This window comes from Diadema setosum, chromosome 2, assembly GCF_964275005.1.
Source record: "Diadema setosum chromosome 2, eeDiaSeto1, whole genome shotgun sequence".
NCBI classification, from domain to species: domain Eukaryota; kingdom Metazoa; phylum Echinodermata; class Echinoidea; order Diadematoida; family Diadematidae; genus Diadema; species Diadema setosum.
In genome coordinates, this window is record NC_092686.1 from 26347068 (window position 1) to 26366686 (window position 19619).

Consider the following 19619-nt stretch of genomic DNA (forward strand, 5'->3'; position numbering starts at 1 on the left):
CATTGGATGAAAACTTACCTCACAGCATACTGTTGGTATCAGTTTCTCTCCTCACCAAGACCTCTTCAAATCTAGACAGGGAGTAGCTTTGTTTATTGATCAGTTCTGCAAGGCTGTAGGTGCACAGTTGCACAGTATGTATTGTCCTTATGAATAGTCACCGAGAGGGAATAATGGGGGGAGGGGGGCGGGTAATCAGCATTATTTTATTGTAGGCATCGCTCTTTCTCTTTATTTACATAAGTTCATTGGAAGAGTCTCACTGAAAAACGCACCATGAGCCTGTGCCAATACACTAATTTTGACTATTCTTAAGAGCGTGCCGATTTGAGAGAAAGAGGGCATATCCAGACAATGACATACCCAGAGTTATAGGTCTCTGAATTCGAATTGAATAGCATAATCATATATCCTTGTCCGTTCAAGCATTGCAAGTAGACAACACCTTGTGTTTGACTGGACTATTACACGAGCACCCAGCTCGTATCGTTCCAGCACTGAAGAGAACTTTTGGTTCACTAACGTGTGACATTTGCAGCAGTGCAGCGGCGGCAAGCACTTTGCCTGTTGGATTCTTGCAAGGGTTCCATAGCTTCTGCAAAGAGGATCCCCAGCAGTGTCTCTGTCTGACGTCGACTCGGTAACAGCTAGCATGATGTCGACCGCCGATATCGAATTCAGCGTTTCGGACCAGAAAGCCGTAATCCCACCCGAGCCCAAGGAAAAGGGAGAGTCGGGTGGGGGCGGTCGATTCGGGGCAGACTCAACCTCATCATCTACGTTGGTCGTGCTTATGCTCCTACTCGTCCTCGTTGTTTCCGTCATTGCCATCGTACTCTCGGCTGTCAGCCTCTCCAGGAATGGGAACTCGACATCGTCTGCCGTAGTCTATCAGGGCGGGGACTCATCCGGTACGTCTAATATAGTTCCTTCATTCTCCCAGCACAACTTACACAAGGCGACTAAAATGGCCTCAAAATATTTGGCGAAAAAAAAAATGATGATTATTGCCCTCAAACGCTATTCCTTAACGTAGCTGAGAATAACATTTGTTGTTGTGTTAGATTTCTCATCATTTGAGTGCATTATTCATGGCTAACGACGAAGAGATACTTACTGACATTTTACAGACAAGCAACAACAGAAATTACTATAGCACAATCAATCTCAGTAAAGATGAGTACATTCTCACGAGTGTAAGCCAGTAGCTTCGAGCTGTTAGCTATTATAGCGACGCTGAATAGTGCCACAACCTTTCATGTGTATATTTTCTCCATGTCTTTGTTGAAATGCTTTCAGTTAAGGGTTGTTTCTTTGAGTGTTTTAGTGCGTTGTGAGTCCTTCATGCGCAACTATCTGTTACTTGTTCTATCGACTTGCTTTATGTTTTGTGTTCCTTTTGTTGACTCTTGGTGACGAATTTTGCTTTGCGTAGCTCCTTTTAATTGCCTGCTTTGTTTGGGTTTCATAAAGTATGAATATCTCCTTAAAGATACAAGATCTATCTAGGTAAAACATTAACAAACATCTACAGCAAGACATGAGTGTAAGCAACAGAATCCATCATCTCAAGAAATGATAGCGTCTACACGTGGTCTAGATTCTATGAGGATTTTGTGTGTGTGTGCGTGTGTGTGTGCGTGTGTGCCGAGGCTGCATCTTTCTCTTTTTCGTGATATAGTACACAGAAAACTGACCTTTCAAAACTAATAGGATATGAGGGAAGTACAGAAAATTAATAATAATGTGTTTCGTGTTATAAATAATAATGACATTCTGCAGGAAGTGCTTCTCTTTAAACTCAGGGCCGGCGGAAGGTTTTCAAAAGCGTGGGGGCCCACTTCCGGGTTTCATGAGCTAACAAGCAAAAAAAGAAAGAAAAAATGTCCTCAGCTCCTCTCTCTCCCCTTCCATTTCCGGGTTTCTTCAGCTGAAAAGCAACAACAACAACAAAAAAAAAAAGGTCCTCAGCTCGGATCTCCCCTACGTACTTCCGGGTTAAAAAAAAAGAAGAAAAAAAGGTGTGTGGGCCCAAAGTGATGACACCTTATATATTCCTTTGTATGGTGCACAAAAAGTGTGGGGGCCCGAGCCCCACGGCCCCCATGGTTCCGCCGGCCATGAAACTACCCCCCCCCCCCCCCTTGGCCTCCCTTTTTCTTTCTCTGTATCTTTGTGCATCTCTTCCCAAAACATAACTTACACTGTGCGGTATGCATATAATCGCTGACGCATATGCATGCATCCATACTCCTTAATACTTAATAATGACAATAATAATAATAATAATGATAATGATAATAATAATATTATTAATAATAATGATAATAATAATAATAATAATAATAATAATAATAATAATAATAATGATAATAATAATAATAATAATAATAATAATAACAATAATAATAATGATAATAATGGAAAGACTCATATAAAGAGCTCATTCTACCTAAAAAAAAAAAAAAATGTATAATGCTAGATGGGAGTCCGCTTCTGTCATGTGATTACTTCCAAAAAGGAAGTTATGGTTTTCGGTTGTTTAAATCTCCTTGGATGTTTGTCTGTCTGTCTGTTGTTCCCGAATCTATGGTAGAGGCAAGACGAGGACCCATCTCAACAAAATACATCATATATATCATCATATAAATTACATTTATCGTTATAAGATTTTTTCCCTAATGAAAATATTTACTTTATCCCAAAGCGCATTTATATAATTTTTATGTGATTCAATTTTCGGTGAGTAACAAAGTTTTCTGGAAAATCGTATCACTGAGGTAAGCTTATTTCTACAAAAATGATATTTTGAATATTGCGATTCTGATTTACTCTTTAAAGCTAATTCATATAATCTATTACTAGTCTTTATGGATAGTAATATACTTTTGGTTACCTAAGGTTTTCTATTTTTCCTATTTGTTTTTGTGAGGGTTAACGGTATATTTTTCTCGTATAAATCGAATATATCATAGGCCCTGACAGTATTGGACTGATGAAACGCCTCTGAACAGTCTTCCAAATCAGAAATTGATAATTCAATATTCATGGGAGTTTCTTTCCTATACATTTTCTTAAGTTGGGGTATAGGCGGCGTAAAATGTAGGTGGTCAATGACAGTGAATATCGGTATTGGTCTGATATGTCATAATACAAAATTCCGTGAGAACAAGTGACATGAGTTATATTTGAAAATATATTGTCAAGGAGCGTTTGTGATGTAGTCGAAATGCGAATTGCCCTGGAGAATAAAGAGATAAAGGAATAAAGAGCATACGAATTAAGGATGCAAACAAATTTTTGTGAGGTATTTGCATCCATTTTCAATAAATCAATGTTATAATCACCCACCAAAGAAACATATTTATTTTCACGTGTTATATTATCTAAACATAATTCAAATTTATCCAAAAAAGAATCTGCAGAATTACCGGTCGGTCTCTACATTGTTCCTAAAACAATATTCTTTTTATTTTTTATGTAGTATTTCAATAAATAATGATTTACTGCTCTCTATCTGTAAATCTGGTTTTGATTTAAAATCATTCTGAGAATGAACATAGGGCGCAACACCGCCCCCTTCAAGTGACGGCAATCCAAACGCAGATACTGATAATGTGGAATTCTAAATACAGGAGGTGGATTTGCGTTAAGCCAGGTTTCTGTTATTCCTGTAATTGAAAAATGATCTTTTTTACGGATGACAGCAATAACTCAACGGAATCCAATTTTTATTGAGACTTCTCGCATTTATGTGGATTAAATTAAAACAATTCAAACAATTTTATTCAAAAATGTTAAAATATCTGAATCATATCTCTGATTGTGTAAAGAAAAAAATATCACTGATTTTTTTCTATTGTATTATAAATACTCGAATGATTTACAACAATTTGGTCACATATTATATTATGATTAAAATTCATATTGTGCATTGAAATACACCGAAATGTTGTGAATTATGTATATATAATCATGAATAAGGAAAGAAGGGAACTCGTTTGTCCAGGACACTGTTAGAAAGAAGGCAGAAAGAGGGGAGAAAATTCGGGAGAAAAATGAAGACAGAATGATTTGACAATAACACGTATCGAACATAGAACATACACACAAACACACACACACATTTTGTATACTATACCTATCATGAATTTCTTTAACAAACTAAGACGTGCGCTACACGTACTTGGCAACAGAGGTCCCACTGACGAGAAAAAAAAAATCATGATCAATCAGCTATTTACAAATAAAAGATATTATACAGGGTCGTTGCTTGGCAGGAAAAAACACATCATAATTACTGTATCATTCTTAACACATATTAGCAATTCCAAAAATATATCTCACAATCAATAAACACTAAACACCTCCGGTCTCCTACATCACAGAAATCTTAATAGGGGGTTACATCTCGTGGTCGGCAGTAGCCCAAGAGAAACGCGATAATCATCCATGCATTTCGGAAAGTATAACAATCCCTACTTTTTTATTTCCATCATAGAAAGCAAGAACAAAAAGACAAAACTAAATATAGCAAACTGAGGGGTGACTTGGTTTTAAAAAGTTTGGAAGCCCCGTGTGTTTACCTCGGGATACAGTCAAGCACCTCGGTGAGAGGTGAGCACCCTCTAAAAGGGTGCAACTTTGCAGTCCCAAATAACACAAATGTGCAAAAGTTTAAACAGGGTAGCTTATAGGGCAACGACCAGCCAACTATGAACAACGATATGTTGTGTTAAGTAAGACTTCGTTGCCAAGAGATACCGTATAATATTATGTTTTGCACGTTGATTCTCACATTTCAATACGATTTGTGAATGGCGAGTGTTATTAAGCTTTTCTACTGAGGCCAGGATGGTACATACATATGACCCAAACCAAACTGGCCTGTAGCACGTGACATGATAAAGATGAAAAAATATTTCATATCAACGACCATGTGTTACAGAGTAACAAAAGAAAAAATAGAACAGCAAAAGACAGGGGGCAGGCCAAACGACCTGTTGGCTATCAAACAGCAATGTTGTGTTACGTAATATTACGATGACACGTGTCCCCATTTTTAACATGCAATGGTAATGCTACAATTACCATGATTAAGAAAATTCACCTTCGAATTACAAACTTTTCGGTCTTAGAGCCGGGGTGGCAAAACTCAGAAGAATTCGACGTAAAAGACTATTCATGGTGTTCCCGCCAAGTGTTTCATGTTTCAAAACGAATAAAACAACATCAGCAGATTGGAATTACCGAGGGGAGTGGGGCCATCGACCTCTCTAAACTCTAAATCATTGAGTCTGTTTTACGTACAAGTACAATGAACGTCTTTATTATGATTGTGTGTGGATATATAGCCAACAGCTTTAACAGCTTGCAGGCTATTATTTATGAGTGGCGGGAAATCAAAATAAAACAATTAGATGAAAAAAAAACTTCATGGAATGTCACCGTCGGAAAAAGCAATACAATGTACGCCGGACGGTTGGGGCGAAGACCATCTAATTCTATGAAGATGATGTTACATTACGTAATTCATTGCCAAGTTTTAAACCAGCCCACATACTTAATAGAATGATTTTTGAGTGGCTGCTAAACAGAATTTTCCTAGTTGTTAGACAAGAGTGGCATTAGAAGAAAAAACAGTCAGTTCTGCTATTACATAAGATTTCCTTATCGTGAATCATGTCGTTATGTATGCAGATACATTGGACCCACAGCTTTAGGAAAACACAATTATTTATGACTTGCAAGGCATTGAGAGTTCATGTGCAAAGTCAAGGCTTTATGTACAAAAAAAAAATAGTTTAATGGGGCGACTAAGCAACGACCAACTGACTATGAACGACGATGTTGTGTTACGTAAGACTTCGTTGCCATGAGGCAGCAACAAGTAACAGCAATTCCCTTTTCTTCCTTTGTCTAAACAAGAACGATATAAAACAGTTTCATCAGACTGCAAGATAGAACAAAATATAATCGTCGTCGTAGTCTTTCGAGGGGGCATAAAACCGGCTGTTTCATGGCTGCATGCTTGTCTACAAGTATTCAATGCTTTTTACGTGTTGCACGCAAAACAAGTTGTATACAGTTCGTGTACTGCTCCGTACTAGGCTGCACAAGTCATGAACCCATTGTAATTCACCTGGCCTACCTTGGAGATTGAAAGATACATTCGCAGTCTACACAAAGGACGACCCTGGTTGAATAGAATCCAGCCCAAATACACACTTATGGTTTCTGAATATGCGAGCTTTTCTATCACATAAGCTCGTACAGAGATAGTCCCTCGAAGGTGAGACATCAAGGAAACGTACTATTGCTTAACTCGCTAAATAGTCCAAACTTATATGGAGAAGAAGCTGACTGGCTCCTCAAACGATGTCGGCGTTCGAGGTCGAGTTGAGCACGTCCGATATCAAGGCAGTCATTCCTCCTGAGTCAAAGGAAACTAAAGAGTCGAAAAGTGCATCCTCGTTCTCCTCCTCCTCCTCCTCCTCCTCGACTGAAATCTTCATGATCGTATTGATCATCTTGGTGCTCGTCATCTCCGTTATCGCCCTCGTCCTTTCTTCCTTGAGCTTGACGGAAGGCGGGTTTATTCAAAAGTCGGTGGTCGACGCGGGCGACGGAGACTCTTCCACGTCGGCAGGTTCGGTTTTGATAATCCCAATTATTCGATGGCGACATGCAGAGAGTAACGTTTCATTATTGCTGCACTTTGTTTGTGTCTCGATGTCTTAGCTAGTACAATTGGTTCTTTCTCTGGAGTAGTCCAACAGTGAAATATCTGAGCAGGCATGTATCTTAAGTATTTCACAATGTTTTTCTTCGGCTTTATTTCCGTCGTTATACTTTGGCATCGTGATAGCGTAAAATATAGATTGAGATACTGGTGTTGAGATGCTCATCAGGGGATAAATCATCTTTTCCATGCATCCTAGAATTTGATGCACTCTATGATCATTGGCTGTTCTGTGTAACTGTGAACCTCTGAAAGATTACAAGGAACCTTCATTCATCATGATGGGATGTTACTCTTCTATATAAGCGATATCAACCAAATTTCGACCCATGAAACAGAGCAGTTTGCTTCAAGACGGAATTTTGGTTACATTTTGAGTTCTCATCTCATCCATGAGCTCACTACGACCGTTTCACTCACTCCACTCATGATGATGATGATGACGAAGACGATGATGATGATCGAGTGTTGGAACGTCCAAAGCTATGACACAATTTTTTCTCTCTTTCATATGATTATAGCTTCAAGTATAATGTGCGATATCTTCGCAGTTATCTCGGCGATTGTTTCACACTTGTCGTACAACGATGCAGCTGCAGGCAAGCCAAACAAAATTTAGCTTAGGATAAAAATCAGACTGGACAGAAATCATAAGATTGTGTCGTGAATCATCGCTCAAGCGATATTGTCGGTGTTAGAGTAACCCTTAATTGCAGCCTTCTTTTCTTCGTTCTTTTACAGACGACACAGATTCCGGAAAAATATGGACTTTCGCCATAGGACATGACGGTACCAATCTTGAGTACATGTAAGTCTCTTGTTTATAACATTTCACACATTTTATTCATGTTTGACCATTGCAGTATATGAAGAATGTGTACCCGGCTTTTATCTCGAGTTCATCTCTCAGGTTAGGGTACCCCTTATTAAATTGTTCCCATCAGAAACAGTAAAATGGACCCTACGCGCACGGGCCCGTCACTCCCCTTCCCCCACGTTAAAAACGTATTGAGGAACCTACACACAATCAACAGACACAGATACACATTCACACTAGTCACAAACACACGAAATCATTTAATGAATAATAATAATTGTGCGGCGTCATCAAAGAGGGTTTAATGTTTAGTGTCTATTGTTCTTGTTTGTGCATTAAAGGGATGGTACAGTATTGGTGGAGATGAGAATTGGGCTTTTAACTTTTTGCGAGATACCCAAAAAAAAAGCACTTATGAAATAGTACAGAGCATACCATTTTACGAGGAATTCAAAGTTTATTTGATGAAAATCGGGTTTGGAATGACTGGAACATCCAAAAACAAGGTGAAACAAAGCGATCGTAATAAAGTGTGGGTCCCACACTTATTAGAATCGCTCTGTTTTGGATATCTCAGCCACTTCAAAACCAATTTTCATCAAATACACGTTGAATTCCTCATGGAATTACATGCTGTTTCATATTTTATAAGAGGTTTCTCATTATCTCACCAAAAATGTTAGAAACTTGAAATTAGGTCTCAACCAAAACTAGACGATCCCTTTAATGCCCTATCATCATATGGCTATATTGAACAAAAGAAATGCCTGATGTGTGGGATATAAAGTAGTTCATAAATACGTACTTTACAGTCCAAAGCAATAACATAATATCAACAACGTGCTCAACATCAGTCAGAAAACTTGGCAATTTGAATACCCCACTCTCACCAAGGTTCTTAGAAAGAGTTTCTTAAAAAGTTTCACATCGGATCACGAGTTGGGGTCACTCTAATAAACCGACACATGTACCTCCCCCTCCCCCCCCCCCTCCCCCCCCCCTCCCCATTACAATGGACATAGAAGTTTGATAATTAACATACTAAGATTTCGTCTTTGGTTATTTTCACCCGTGGTGCCTAGTAACAAAATACTAAGTACTGTTGACTAATGTCTTGCCAATCGAACTTGGAGCCCAGTTTGCATGTAGTAGTTTTACTGTGCCGGGCAAGTGACAACAATAAGCTGTTTATGTGACTGTAGAGAACAGCCTTTATTGTGACAGTATGCCAAATATGTTGTCATTATATTAGTAAAAATATTACGTGTGATTATTAGTGTATCTGTGTGAATGAATTTCCGGGTCTCTGCACATAATGCATGTTATCGATGTGGAATCATAATCATTATACATTAGAAGCATTGTACCAGATCTAGGCAAAAATTCGTAAGAAATAAAACTATCACACGGTGAACGTTTCTTGTAACGATAAAACAAAAACTAAGACGTTGTTGCTGCAATGTTGTTTCCGTCTGTCTGTTTCTTTTTAACTGTTTATTTGTTTGTTCGTTCGTTTGTTTGTTTGTTTGTTTGTTTGTTTGTTTGCTTGTTTGCTTGTTACATTTAAACTCCCGTTTTTAAATCTTTACTCTTCAATACACAGCGATGATGTGTCGGGGACTCTGCGTGGATTTCATGTCGACCTCGTAGATGCTGGTGAGTTGTATACTCTTGCTGCAGTTAACCACTGAATGATTTTTGTCAGAAAAACTGGACATTATCATGGCGCAGTGTATGATCAATCCACTTTTAGGTAAAGAGAACACTGCTAGAAGTGTTATACATTGGAAGACACACTGTGTATGACATTCGCATTTCTCTTGCTTGATTGGAGTATCTATCTTTATAAGGGTGTGTTGTGGTTCAGCAGATCGTGGACTTTTAGACACGAGGTTCGTGATTCGAATCCCCTGTCCCTAGACAAGGCACTTTGTCCTCGTTTAAGTTTTTCGTCGGGGACTTGAAACCGTTCCTTGTTCTGATTGGCTCTATATGGAGGCATCAATTAATGAATGAGGACATAAAACGGTCTTATAACAACTAGCTGTCTGGAAGCTATAATCACATTCAACATAGCTGGCGCTATGAATATTTCTGTTGTGGCTATGCGTTGATAGTAAAGAGTTATCCATTTCTCGCGATGCAGCTGGTCTGCTCATACAAGCCTGGTGTAAGTCCGGTGTTGGGGATTATGACTAACAAATCATCTTTTTTTCTGTTGAATGAAGAATTCTTGAGATCAATGAAGAAATTTACTTCAGGTCTATTTTTCACACATATGCTTGTAATGTTTTAGACTATATGAATAATGATTGTAAATGATATATTTATCATTTTTTATAGTGATGAATAATTTGAAATGTTGTGAATACTCAGGGGTTTTTTTACCAATTTTGTATCGTATTTTTTTTTTTTTTTTGTAAGCAAATGTTGCAATTCAGCCGTTTGGTTGTGAGAACATTTTGATCTAATAAACCATACCATATGCTGTATGAGTTTGGTATATTACGTGTTTTGTCTCAACTTAATATATATGGGCTAGAAAAAATTAATAACAGCAACTGGATGAACATTTTTTACGATATGATTACAAAAATGTGTGCCGTTCGTGGAAAGTGAGATAGTTAAAGAACATCCTCAGAAAAACAAATAGCAAAGAACACCCAAAGATAGAACGACTTAATATCTTAGCGATTGACTTTGCTCTAGCCAACAATTTGAGCAGTTTAACAATGTGATTTGAATTGAAGCGGCGTCTAATACTGAAATTGAGCGCGGATTTCGCCTATATGTTTTTGAGGCACAAAATTGACTTGTTGGTGATACATTTTACTGCAAAAAAAAATGACTCCCATGAAAATTTCAACTTGAATTACGCGTTTTCAAGTTCTGGGACTACTGTTATAATCCATTGTAACATTTAACCCTTTATGTGCCAATGTGCACAAATTTCCCATACAAATATGTGGACAGGAATATGCACAGAGCTGCTGATCTTTGTTGCCTCGTGCTTTGGAGGGATTGTAGAGTAATGGTTGAGGTGGGGATTCATGTTTTGAGCATTCCTAAGTGAGATAATGAGAAACCTCATATGAAATATGAAAGAGCATGTAATTTTAAGAAGGATTCAACGTTTATTTTCAAACTTTTGATACCCCTTAGAATTGCATGCTCTTTGACATCTCATAGAGTGGTTTCTGAATATCACGGAAACCGATAAAAGCTAAATCCTCACCTCGACCAGAAAGAGCATGTAATTTTAAGAAGGATTCAACGTTTATTTTCAAACTTTTGATACCCCTTAGAATTGCATGCTCTTTGACATCTCATAGAGTGGTTTCTGAATATCACGGAAACCGATAAAAGCTAAATCCTCACCTCGACCAGAGCTGTACACACCCTTTAAATGGTATCTTGACGAGGTTGCAAGTCACTGGACTTTTGTTTCGGAACTCAACATAACCTGTCTGCATTGCATTCAAGCCGTCCATTCAGCAAGTCAGTCATTTTACAGGGTTTCCCTCGTCCAGTCTTAAAGGGACTGTACAGTCCTGGTTGAGGTGAGGATTCAGCTTGTAACGTTTTGTGAGGTATTTAGAAACCACTCTATGAAATGTTAAAAAGTATACAATTCTAAGGGGAATCAAAAGTTTATTTGATGAAAATCTGTTTTGAAATGACCGAGATATCTGAAAACAAGGTAAAACAAAGAGATCCTAATAAAAGTCGTGGCCTGTCAATTTTATGAGGATCGCTTTTTTTGATATCTCGGCCATTTCAAGGCCAATTTTCATCAAATAAACTTTGAATCCTTCTTAGAATTCTATGCTCTTTCATATTTCATAAGAGGTTTCTCATTATCTCACCAAAAAAAAAAAAATGTTATAAACCTGAAACCTCACCTCAACCAGTACTGTACAGTCCCTTTAAGAACACGACACACGAGAGCTGCATGGGTCTTCGTCACTTTATCGAGAAAAGATGTGGGGCTTGGTATATATGCAATTTCAAAGCATCAATTTTGCGAATTCCAATTGATATCCCATCCTTTGTTATCATTGATGTCGTTATGTTTCTCTGTTTTTCCCCCTCTTCAGTGTGCGAACAGGCGAACAAGGATTGTCGACTCGTATGGGACATCTATGAAAACTGCTGGAACTCTCAAAGTGGGCAGCGCTCTCGGGGTGGAGTTGGCCTGATGGGGCGCTGGTACGACGCCTGCACAGGCAAGTATAAAATAACGTGACATCATCGGGAAGAGGTGCCTTTATGACTGGGGTCATCTGTATAGAGTATGACTGTTTTGGTTTGGGTTTTATTTTTGTTTTTGTTTTTGTTTTTGTAGTTCTTGATGTGGTCGTTGTTTTTGTTATGAGTCTGTTCAAAACGACGTTGACATCAAGATTTATGTCGGTCCGAAACGGAATGGAACTAGTACATAATTATCACTGTTTCACATATCATTTTGTAGTGTATAAGGTTCTGAACAGGTGAACAGGTGGTATCTGGATAGGATGCATGGAATCCAGTCCAGTACACACAACTCTAGGCAAGATATTTTACCAAAAATATCCCTCTTAACTTGGATGTGACAATGGAGTAGGCCTATAATGCATGGCCTTCTGTTAGCATGAATACTGCCATCATCCCTCTGTCCTGTCTAAATAATCCGAGCTTATATTGAGAGGATTTTTGGTTCATTTATTTGTTTCCAGCAATAGGGTGAATAGCCCTTTCAGCACGGCTGACTTTTCAAAGAGGTCCACTTGACATACACATTAAAATTCACATAAAACAACTACGACGATGAATGCACAATAAAAACTTAAACACCATTGGGTATGATATCATAGTTGCTGTCGTTTTTAAGTGACTTACAGTCTACAAATTAAAATGATAGATTAAAATAATTTCGGTAACAGAAGAAAAAAATAAAATAAAACAAAGTACCCAACAGTCAACATATTGGTACAATACATTAGAATAATTGCAGTAACAGAAATAGCCGGACCCCCTCCCCCCCCCCCAAAAAAAAAAAGATAGTATTCTATTCAAACCGTATCAATATCATAAGCAGGGTACCATCATTGTTACAAGTGCATTACTATTTTTGCTTCTACCATCCTTGTTATCATTTCTGACATTGTTATCATAAGACGAGACAGTTGGTGAAATAAAATCTACTAATGGTAGTTGAGGTCGTTTATGTGAAGTGTTAGGATTTGGAGTGCGTTGTACAACTCTTGTTAATAAGTATGTTTAGAGATATCTCGTCATCATAGTTTCTTTATCGTCAAATCCTCCTCATTTAGTGTCTTTAACTCCAAAATTTGATAGAGAGTTTGCCAATCAATTGACTCATAGGATTGTCAGATGGTAGGGTCAAAGATTAATGTTGTTTTTATCCCGGTAATGAACACAATATATCTGTCATTATTAGCTATGCAGTAACTAAAAAGAAAAAAATAGATCAGGAAGTGTTACGGTACGAAGGACATGAGTAGGGTTTTCTTTGTTTGCTACTCATGAAAGGTATACCAATCACAGTTTTGATGTTTATCAGTATTCTAGCTTTGTAAGGCCACTTGGTTATCCCAGTTTCCGGGTAGATAACCCAATGTACCTTGCGGTTGTGAAGATGACAGTAACTCGCTATAATGTGCAAGGTTGTACCAGGGTATTTTTGATAGGCCTATGTCTGCCGTGATTAGATTTGTCTTGTACAGCATTGCCCTCGTTTCTCTCACACCCCACTGCGGTTTCACTCCTATGTTTCACTAGGTTGGTTTAATACCTACGAGCGGGCCCTCACCATGCAGTTTTCCTCGGAGTTCCGCAGGGGCCTGGAGGCCACTTTCTACGTGCGCAGAGGAAACCCGAGTGCCTTCAACCCCACGAACATTGGATCCACCCAGAAAATCGGCTTCATCGATGGCTGGGCATCAGACGAGCACTGCGTGGCCAGAAATAGCGCCACCATCACTGTAAATATTCGCTCAGCTCTATCCATCAGTTCATTGTCATGACAACGACGATGCTGGCACAATAAAACGACATCAACCACGATAAGAGCGTACAATATGTAGTAATGATTCTTAGCGTGCAAGAAAAATGACGATGTTGATGATAAGGATCCGATGTAGGTGGCGGTGACAATGGAGACGAAAATCAAACTTACACTGACCGATCATAGGCATCATGATCATTATAATAAGGATTAAAATAACTTTAGTAGAACCTAATAGTGTTACATCTTTTCTCACTGATTAAGATGATACCGAATTTGAAAGTATCGAACTTTTATTTTACCCATTTTGCATTTAGGTATCTTTCTATTTCTGTAGTATTGTCAATAACCATAGCAAAACAATATAGCCTAAAGAAAATAATGCTTACAATTCTAACTAATTCTTTGAACTTGAACTTGAACTTGAACTTGAACTTGAACTTGACTAACAAGTCATTTAATTTGAAGATAATGATGGGGTGGTGGATCTCAAATAGAAAATAGTTCCGATTAAAATATCATGACGATGATAACACTTAAAATATTATACCACTTTAGATTTAAAAAAATATACACATACAATAACGATTGAGTGTCATAAGAATAATGATAGGAGCAGTAAGATTGCTGATGATATCAGTGGTGAAGTCAGTGATGGTGATGATATTGACGATGAATCAACACGCGGCATGGTACCTCCCGTCCTGTCAGCGTCTTCACATTGAAGACATAATTTACCATTTGCAGATGAAACAAAAAACGAGCATTAGTGCTTTAAAAATTGTTCTAAAATGTGAGTTAGGGATAGAAACAGCCCTTATGAAAAACTGAATCCGTATAATCGATGTTAAGTATTGTTAAATACACGAAATGTGAACAATAGCTACAATAAGAATGCTCCGAGACTAAACCGTCTACAGTTATGGTTTATTGAGAAAAATACTGATATCTCCTTATATTTTAGGCTTTATTGCGAAAATTTTATATGGTAGGATGTTTTGTGATACAACAGACCTACACATAAGCATCAAATGTGATATTTTGAACATTTTTAAAATCACTGCTCCCAAAAATAAACTGGACCTTCAATATCTTTTTGTTGTCTTACCCCTTCTCTTTGTGTACAGGGAGCACCCCTGGATGACTCACAAGTGCTGCATTATCCATCGTTCAGTGAGCTGAGAGGCGCCCTGATGTCGGGAGAAGTAAGATAAAGATTTCAAATTGTTCGCACTCAAGGAAGAGCTTGTAACTTTATGTCGACGACTTTCTTTTCTGTCGGTCACAATGACGACAACAGTAATGGTTATGACGATTATGATAATAATCATAATGGGGTTAGTGATGATAAAATGGCCTCTCCTGTCTTAGTCTTCAGTGGTGCAGTCCTGGTGCCGATGGGACCGGTGGCAATTTTGATGCAGTCGTACATGTCCCTGGCGTTTCCATTGTCTGTGGCTGTCTGTATCATGCTGCACAGATTTAACCAGTATAGTCATTTGTGCAGAAGCTCTATAAGGACTTTGCGTGTGCTGGAAGAGAGGTTCATGCTTGTAGGCCAGCAGGGCATTTCTCTTAGCCTCATGCAGAGACAGGTTCCATCTTTTCCCAGTGAGCTTCGTACCAGTCTTTGCTCCAATGCTCCTTCTTCTTGAGCACGGTGAAGGCTATAGGGAGTAGATAGCGTCACAAAGATGACACCACTTACGATCGATACCAGTGACTTTGGGGATGGTAGTTACTATTTTCTCGTTGAAGGTATCTTGGAACATCTCTCGAGGTCTTTGAAGTCTACAGCATGATTGGGTTGATACGTGGGAGACCTTCGAGTTTCGTGCGAGGTATCTTCTTTGCCATCAGTCTCGCTTTGCTGCCGACGAGAGAGTTAATTTTGTGTCGCAGTCTGCGCTGTGGTGACTCCGAGTATGTAAGATACTTCTAATGTCTGCTCGCATGATGACCAGATCAAGCTAATACTATAGTGTTTGGACTGAGGGTGTCTTTATGAGACTTTGTGGCGTTTTTACCCTTGAAATAAGTGTTCGTCACACACAGACCATGGTGAAAGCACAGCTCCAACAGCTGTTAATTGTCCATTCTCATTCATCCTGCCAATACACTCTGGTGTCCGAGACACAGCAGGACAGAAAAGTTGCAAGCAGCTTGAGCGCTATATAGGTGGAACACTACCTGGAGCTGTGCGCAACACTGAATGTGGCAAACGCCGCCTTGGACACTTCACCCAGGCTCTCAGTCATGGAGGAGCTAGATGCCCTGATGCAACAGAAGAACTAAGTAAAGCCGACTGCATGTCTCTCTGACTGAAAGATTCCTGGGAAAGATGTCGTTGTGCAGCTTCAGAGCACACCAGTTTTTGACCAATTATCATTACAATTGCTGTGTTATTACCATGTATAGTGTTTGTTATTGCACATTGTTGAAAAGGTAAAAAAAAAACAAAAAAAAAACAAAAAAATGTATTATAATTTCTGATGTAATATTCATAAATGAGAAGTATGAATATAATTGAATTGAAAAATGAATGAATTGAACCGATCTTCAGTAGAGATAATTTGCTACTCACTACGCCATGCAGCAGCAGCAGAAGTGACGAGAGCAGCAAAAGTCACTGTACATTTCCTTCATAGACCTGTCGAAAACCTAATAGTGGGCTCTTCAGTCTCCTGCAGAAGATGCTATAGGATGATCGTCGAGAATCCTCCAGATGTTCACATCCTTTCACGAGGACATGCAAAGTACAGTCTGCTACAACGGCGGAACTCCCGATGCATTTCCCCGTGAGTAGCGATGTGAAACAGGACTGCACAGGAGGCATATCTCCATCCGTACCAGAGCCGGCGAGGAGTTATTCATCATTCACCGATCGCATGACAAACCATGCAAGGTTAGGGAAGTTCTCATCCTAGAGATGTTCTCTGACGACGCCGCTGCGGTGACATCGCACACAAAAGCCGAATCGTAGAGGCTGGTTGGTTGCCTGTACGTCCCATGCCTGTGAGGAATTTGGGCTGACTATCAACCTGAAACAGGTTAACATCCTTGCTTAAGGTACTGACTTCTCACCGGGCATCTTCTTCACGCATCTTGAAGTAGTGGATTCCTTCACCCATACCTTGGGTCGACCATTTTCAGTTCCCTCTCCCTTGATTCAAAATAAACACAAGGATAGGGAAATCTACCACAGTCATGACCAAGCAGAACAGGGTTGTATGGAGCAACAGTCAACTGATCAATTATCAAGAATCTTAGCTCTGCATTTACCAGACCTACGTCCTTAGTACCCTGCTATATAGCTATTAGGTCTTACAACTGCGAGTCCTGGACAACAAACTCCGGTCAAGAGAAGGCTCAACACTTTCCACCTCAGATGTCCGCTCGGACGTCTCCTGCACATTAAGTGGCAGGACAAGGTGACGAACACAGAGGGTCCTCAAGAGGGCATTCCCAGCCTATTTTCGCTCCTGAACCAGCGACGCCTCAAGTGGTTGGGTCACGTGCGTCGAATGGAATCAGTTCGCATCAAGGGAAGCAACAGAGGCATTGTTAAATGGGATGTCGAGCGGGCTGAAGCTGCAAGAAACGATCAGCAGGCTGACAAGATAGCTAGGAGGAAGGCAAGGGCAGCCTTAGTCTCAGCCTCAACAGACTTTGTCTGTTCTAAGTGCTCCCAAGAATGCTACTCAAGAGTGGGACTATTCAGCCACTCAAGGCCGTTGCATAAAGCGCTATCGAGACGAATGGATGCGGACGGCGAGAATAGTGATAATGACAGGGAGAAGTAGAAGAAGAAGAAGAAGAAAGATTACAATGTGCCCGTGAGGCACAGGATGACGTACAGTATATTACATTTCTCGTTCTGTGCTTCTTTTCCAATCACAGATTGTGTCTGCCTTCGCCAACACGAACGTCTTTAAGGGGGACACCGAAATACACACCATCGGTACGACGTACTCGAACTGCGCGAATGGAGGAGGGTCCATGATGATGATGAAGGATAGTTCTCTACCGTCCTGGTGGAACCCCGCATTCGAGGCCATCAGGTCTTCCGGCGTCTACGCCGAAGTCTGTGGTAGGGTGACTACCGATCACGGTGAGCTGACTCAGCCTCTTGTATATAAATTAAACGCATGTACAAATGTGGTTTGTCTTTATTTACCCTTTGTGGCTTATTTTGCTTGTGTTTTTTGCTTTACATGTGTGAACTGGAAACATAAAGACACATCATGGTCCATATGGCACTATACAATACGAAAATGATATTACATAAGAGTTACATACCCACCTATGTAGGCCTACATGGTTATGTGGTATACACATGTACAGAGAAATACAATTAATTTAAGGTGCTTCACCAGCAAGATGATAAAACACATACAAACAACCGAATGAGTGATTGATGTTGACGTTAGTAACGTTATTTCAGGAAATTTCAGGATATAATGAACTGCAAACACCCTTTCATATAGAACTTGTAGATAATAAATTTCTTTCCGAAAACCGTCCTCCGTGAGTCTTGCTCATATACAAGAGTAACAGAAATGAAAGCTGTTCGTGCTGTTGGTTGCGGATCTTCCTTATATACGTCCATAGCATCAAAGTGAATCTAACTTATATTCTAAAGACTGTGACTTCCCTATAAAAGTAGCGAAACAAAATACATTCATATTCAAGAAATACAATGTTTCGTTTCTTATTTCTATGGTATATTAGATAACATAAAGAATTGATATCACGTACAATCAAACATGATTAGAATTAAGGGGACTTTTTTCTGCTGCTTTGCATCTATAGGCTGATATTATGATACCTCGATGCCAGACAGTCATGTACAAATAGCTTGCTAAAGACCATGACAAACAATGTGGAAGTTTCAGCTATACCACACGCCGCGTCATACGAAGTGATTTGTGTTTTATTGAAAAATGTGGCGGTTCCAGCAATCCGAAATGAAATGAATACGTATCCTACACTATATATAAAAGAATAACATGCATTTAGGCTTGCTCTTCATTGGCTGATTGTACTTGCACTGTCAAGGATTTATTTCATTTTTCCATGCTTACAAGTCATGTAGTAAAAAGAAAAAGGCTCTTCCCTATCTATTCATTATGATGATGATAATAAAAATGATAATTGATAATAACAATAAAATTGATAGTAATAATAACAGTGATACTAATAATAATGATAATGATAATAATAATCATATTATTAATAATAAGGTCTTCTTTATCCAGGGTAACCTCTTCAATGTTGACAACCTGCTAGAGGGCCCTGCCATTATTATTATCATTACCTCATATCGTTGCCAGTTATATTCATTCATACACCAGCATGACCACAATCGAAAGGGGCATTGGGAGTTAAAACATCGTGTCCAAAGATGTAAGCATTGGAGTGGGTTCGACCTCGGGCCCTCCGATTGAAAGTCAGCAGTCTTATCCACTTTGCCACAGAGCCCCAAACAATGATAAATTTCTCCTCGGGATTTTTTTTTTCTTCTATAACATATTTTTGGTGACAGGTCTCTTGGATGGCGCCACGGGAGGAGATTTATGTCTGTAGATCACCGATAGAGGGAGTTGTTCGGAACTTTACGATGTGCGAAGAATTAATACTGGCCACCACTCCTCAACCCCACTGATCTCCCCTCTAAGAGGGGAGATCAGTGCTCAACCCGCGACAACCCAACATGTCTTTCATCAGATGCCTTTACTAAAGCTCACAATGTTGAAGATTTCGATAAAGTGTATTGTTTTGGAAATTATCAATGAAGTGATATAATCACATGCAGGATGTCGTAACTTACCAATTGATTTCAGTTATTTCTTCACGGTTTGCAAACTAGACTAAAAAATAAAAGGTATTGCAAAAGGTAGAAAATGACAATATTGACATGTGAAGGTAACAATAATTCAAAGGAAGAAATGAGATAGGAATAAAGTAACAATGTTGGGAAGCAAAGTGTCGTCCAATGAATAACGAAGAGGTTTTGTTCATGTAAAGTTCTCTTCTCTAGAATTTTATGCTCA

At 39.1% G+C, this 19619-nt stretch overlaps 1 protein-coding gene across 1 annotated transcript; it reads left to right on the plus strand.

Moving 5' to 3' along the window:
* Nucleotides 1–655: 655 nt before the first annotated feature.
* On the plus strand, nt 656–19302 carry LOC140243686 (uncharacterized). The gene is made up of 9 exons (XM_072323352.1): nt 656–883; nt 6394–6649; nt 7484–7550; nt 9163–9215; nt 11657–11785; nt 13341–13543; nt 14694–14771; nt 17467–17677; nt 19112–19302. The coding sequence occupies exons 1-9, from the start codon at nt 656–658 to the stop codon at nt 19150–19152; spliced, it is 1266 nt and encodes a 421-aa protein (XP_072179453.1). The 3' UTR covers nt 19153–19302.
* Nucleotides 19303–19619: the final 317 nt, after the last annotated feature.

Coding starts and splice junctions, on each gene's coding strand:
- LOC140243686 (XM_072323352.1), top strand. CDS start 656: ATGTCGACCGCCGATATCGAATTCAGCGTTTCGGACCAGAAAGCCGTA. Junction 13,544..14,693: donor GAAATAGCGCCACCATCACT/GTAAATATTCGC, acceptor CTTTGTGTACAG/GGAGCACCCCTGGATGACTC. Junction 14,772..17,466: donor GCGCCCTGATGTCGGGAGAA/GTAAGATAAAGA, acceptor TTCCAATCACAG/ATTGTGTCTGCCTTCGCCAA.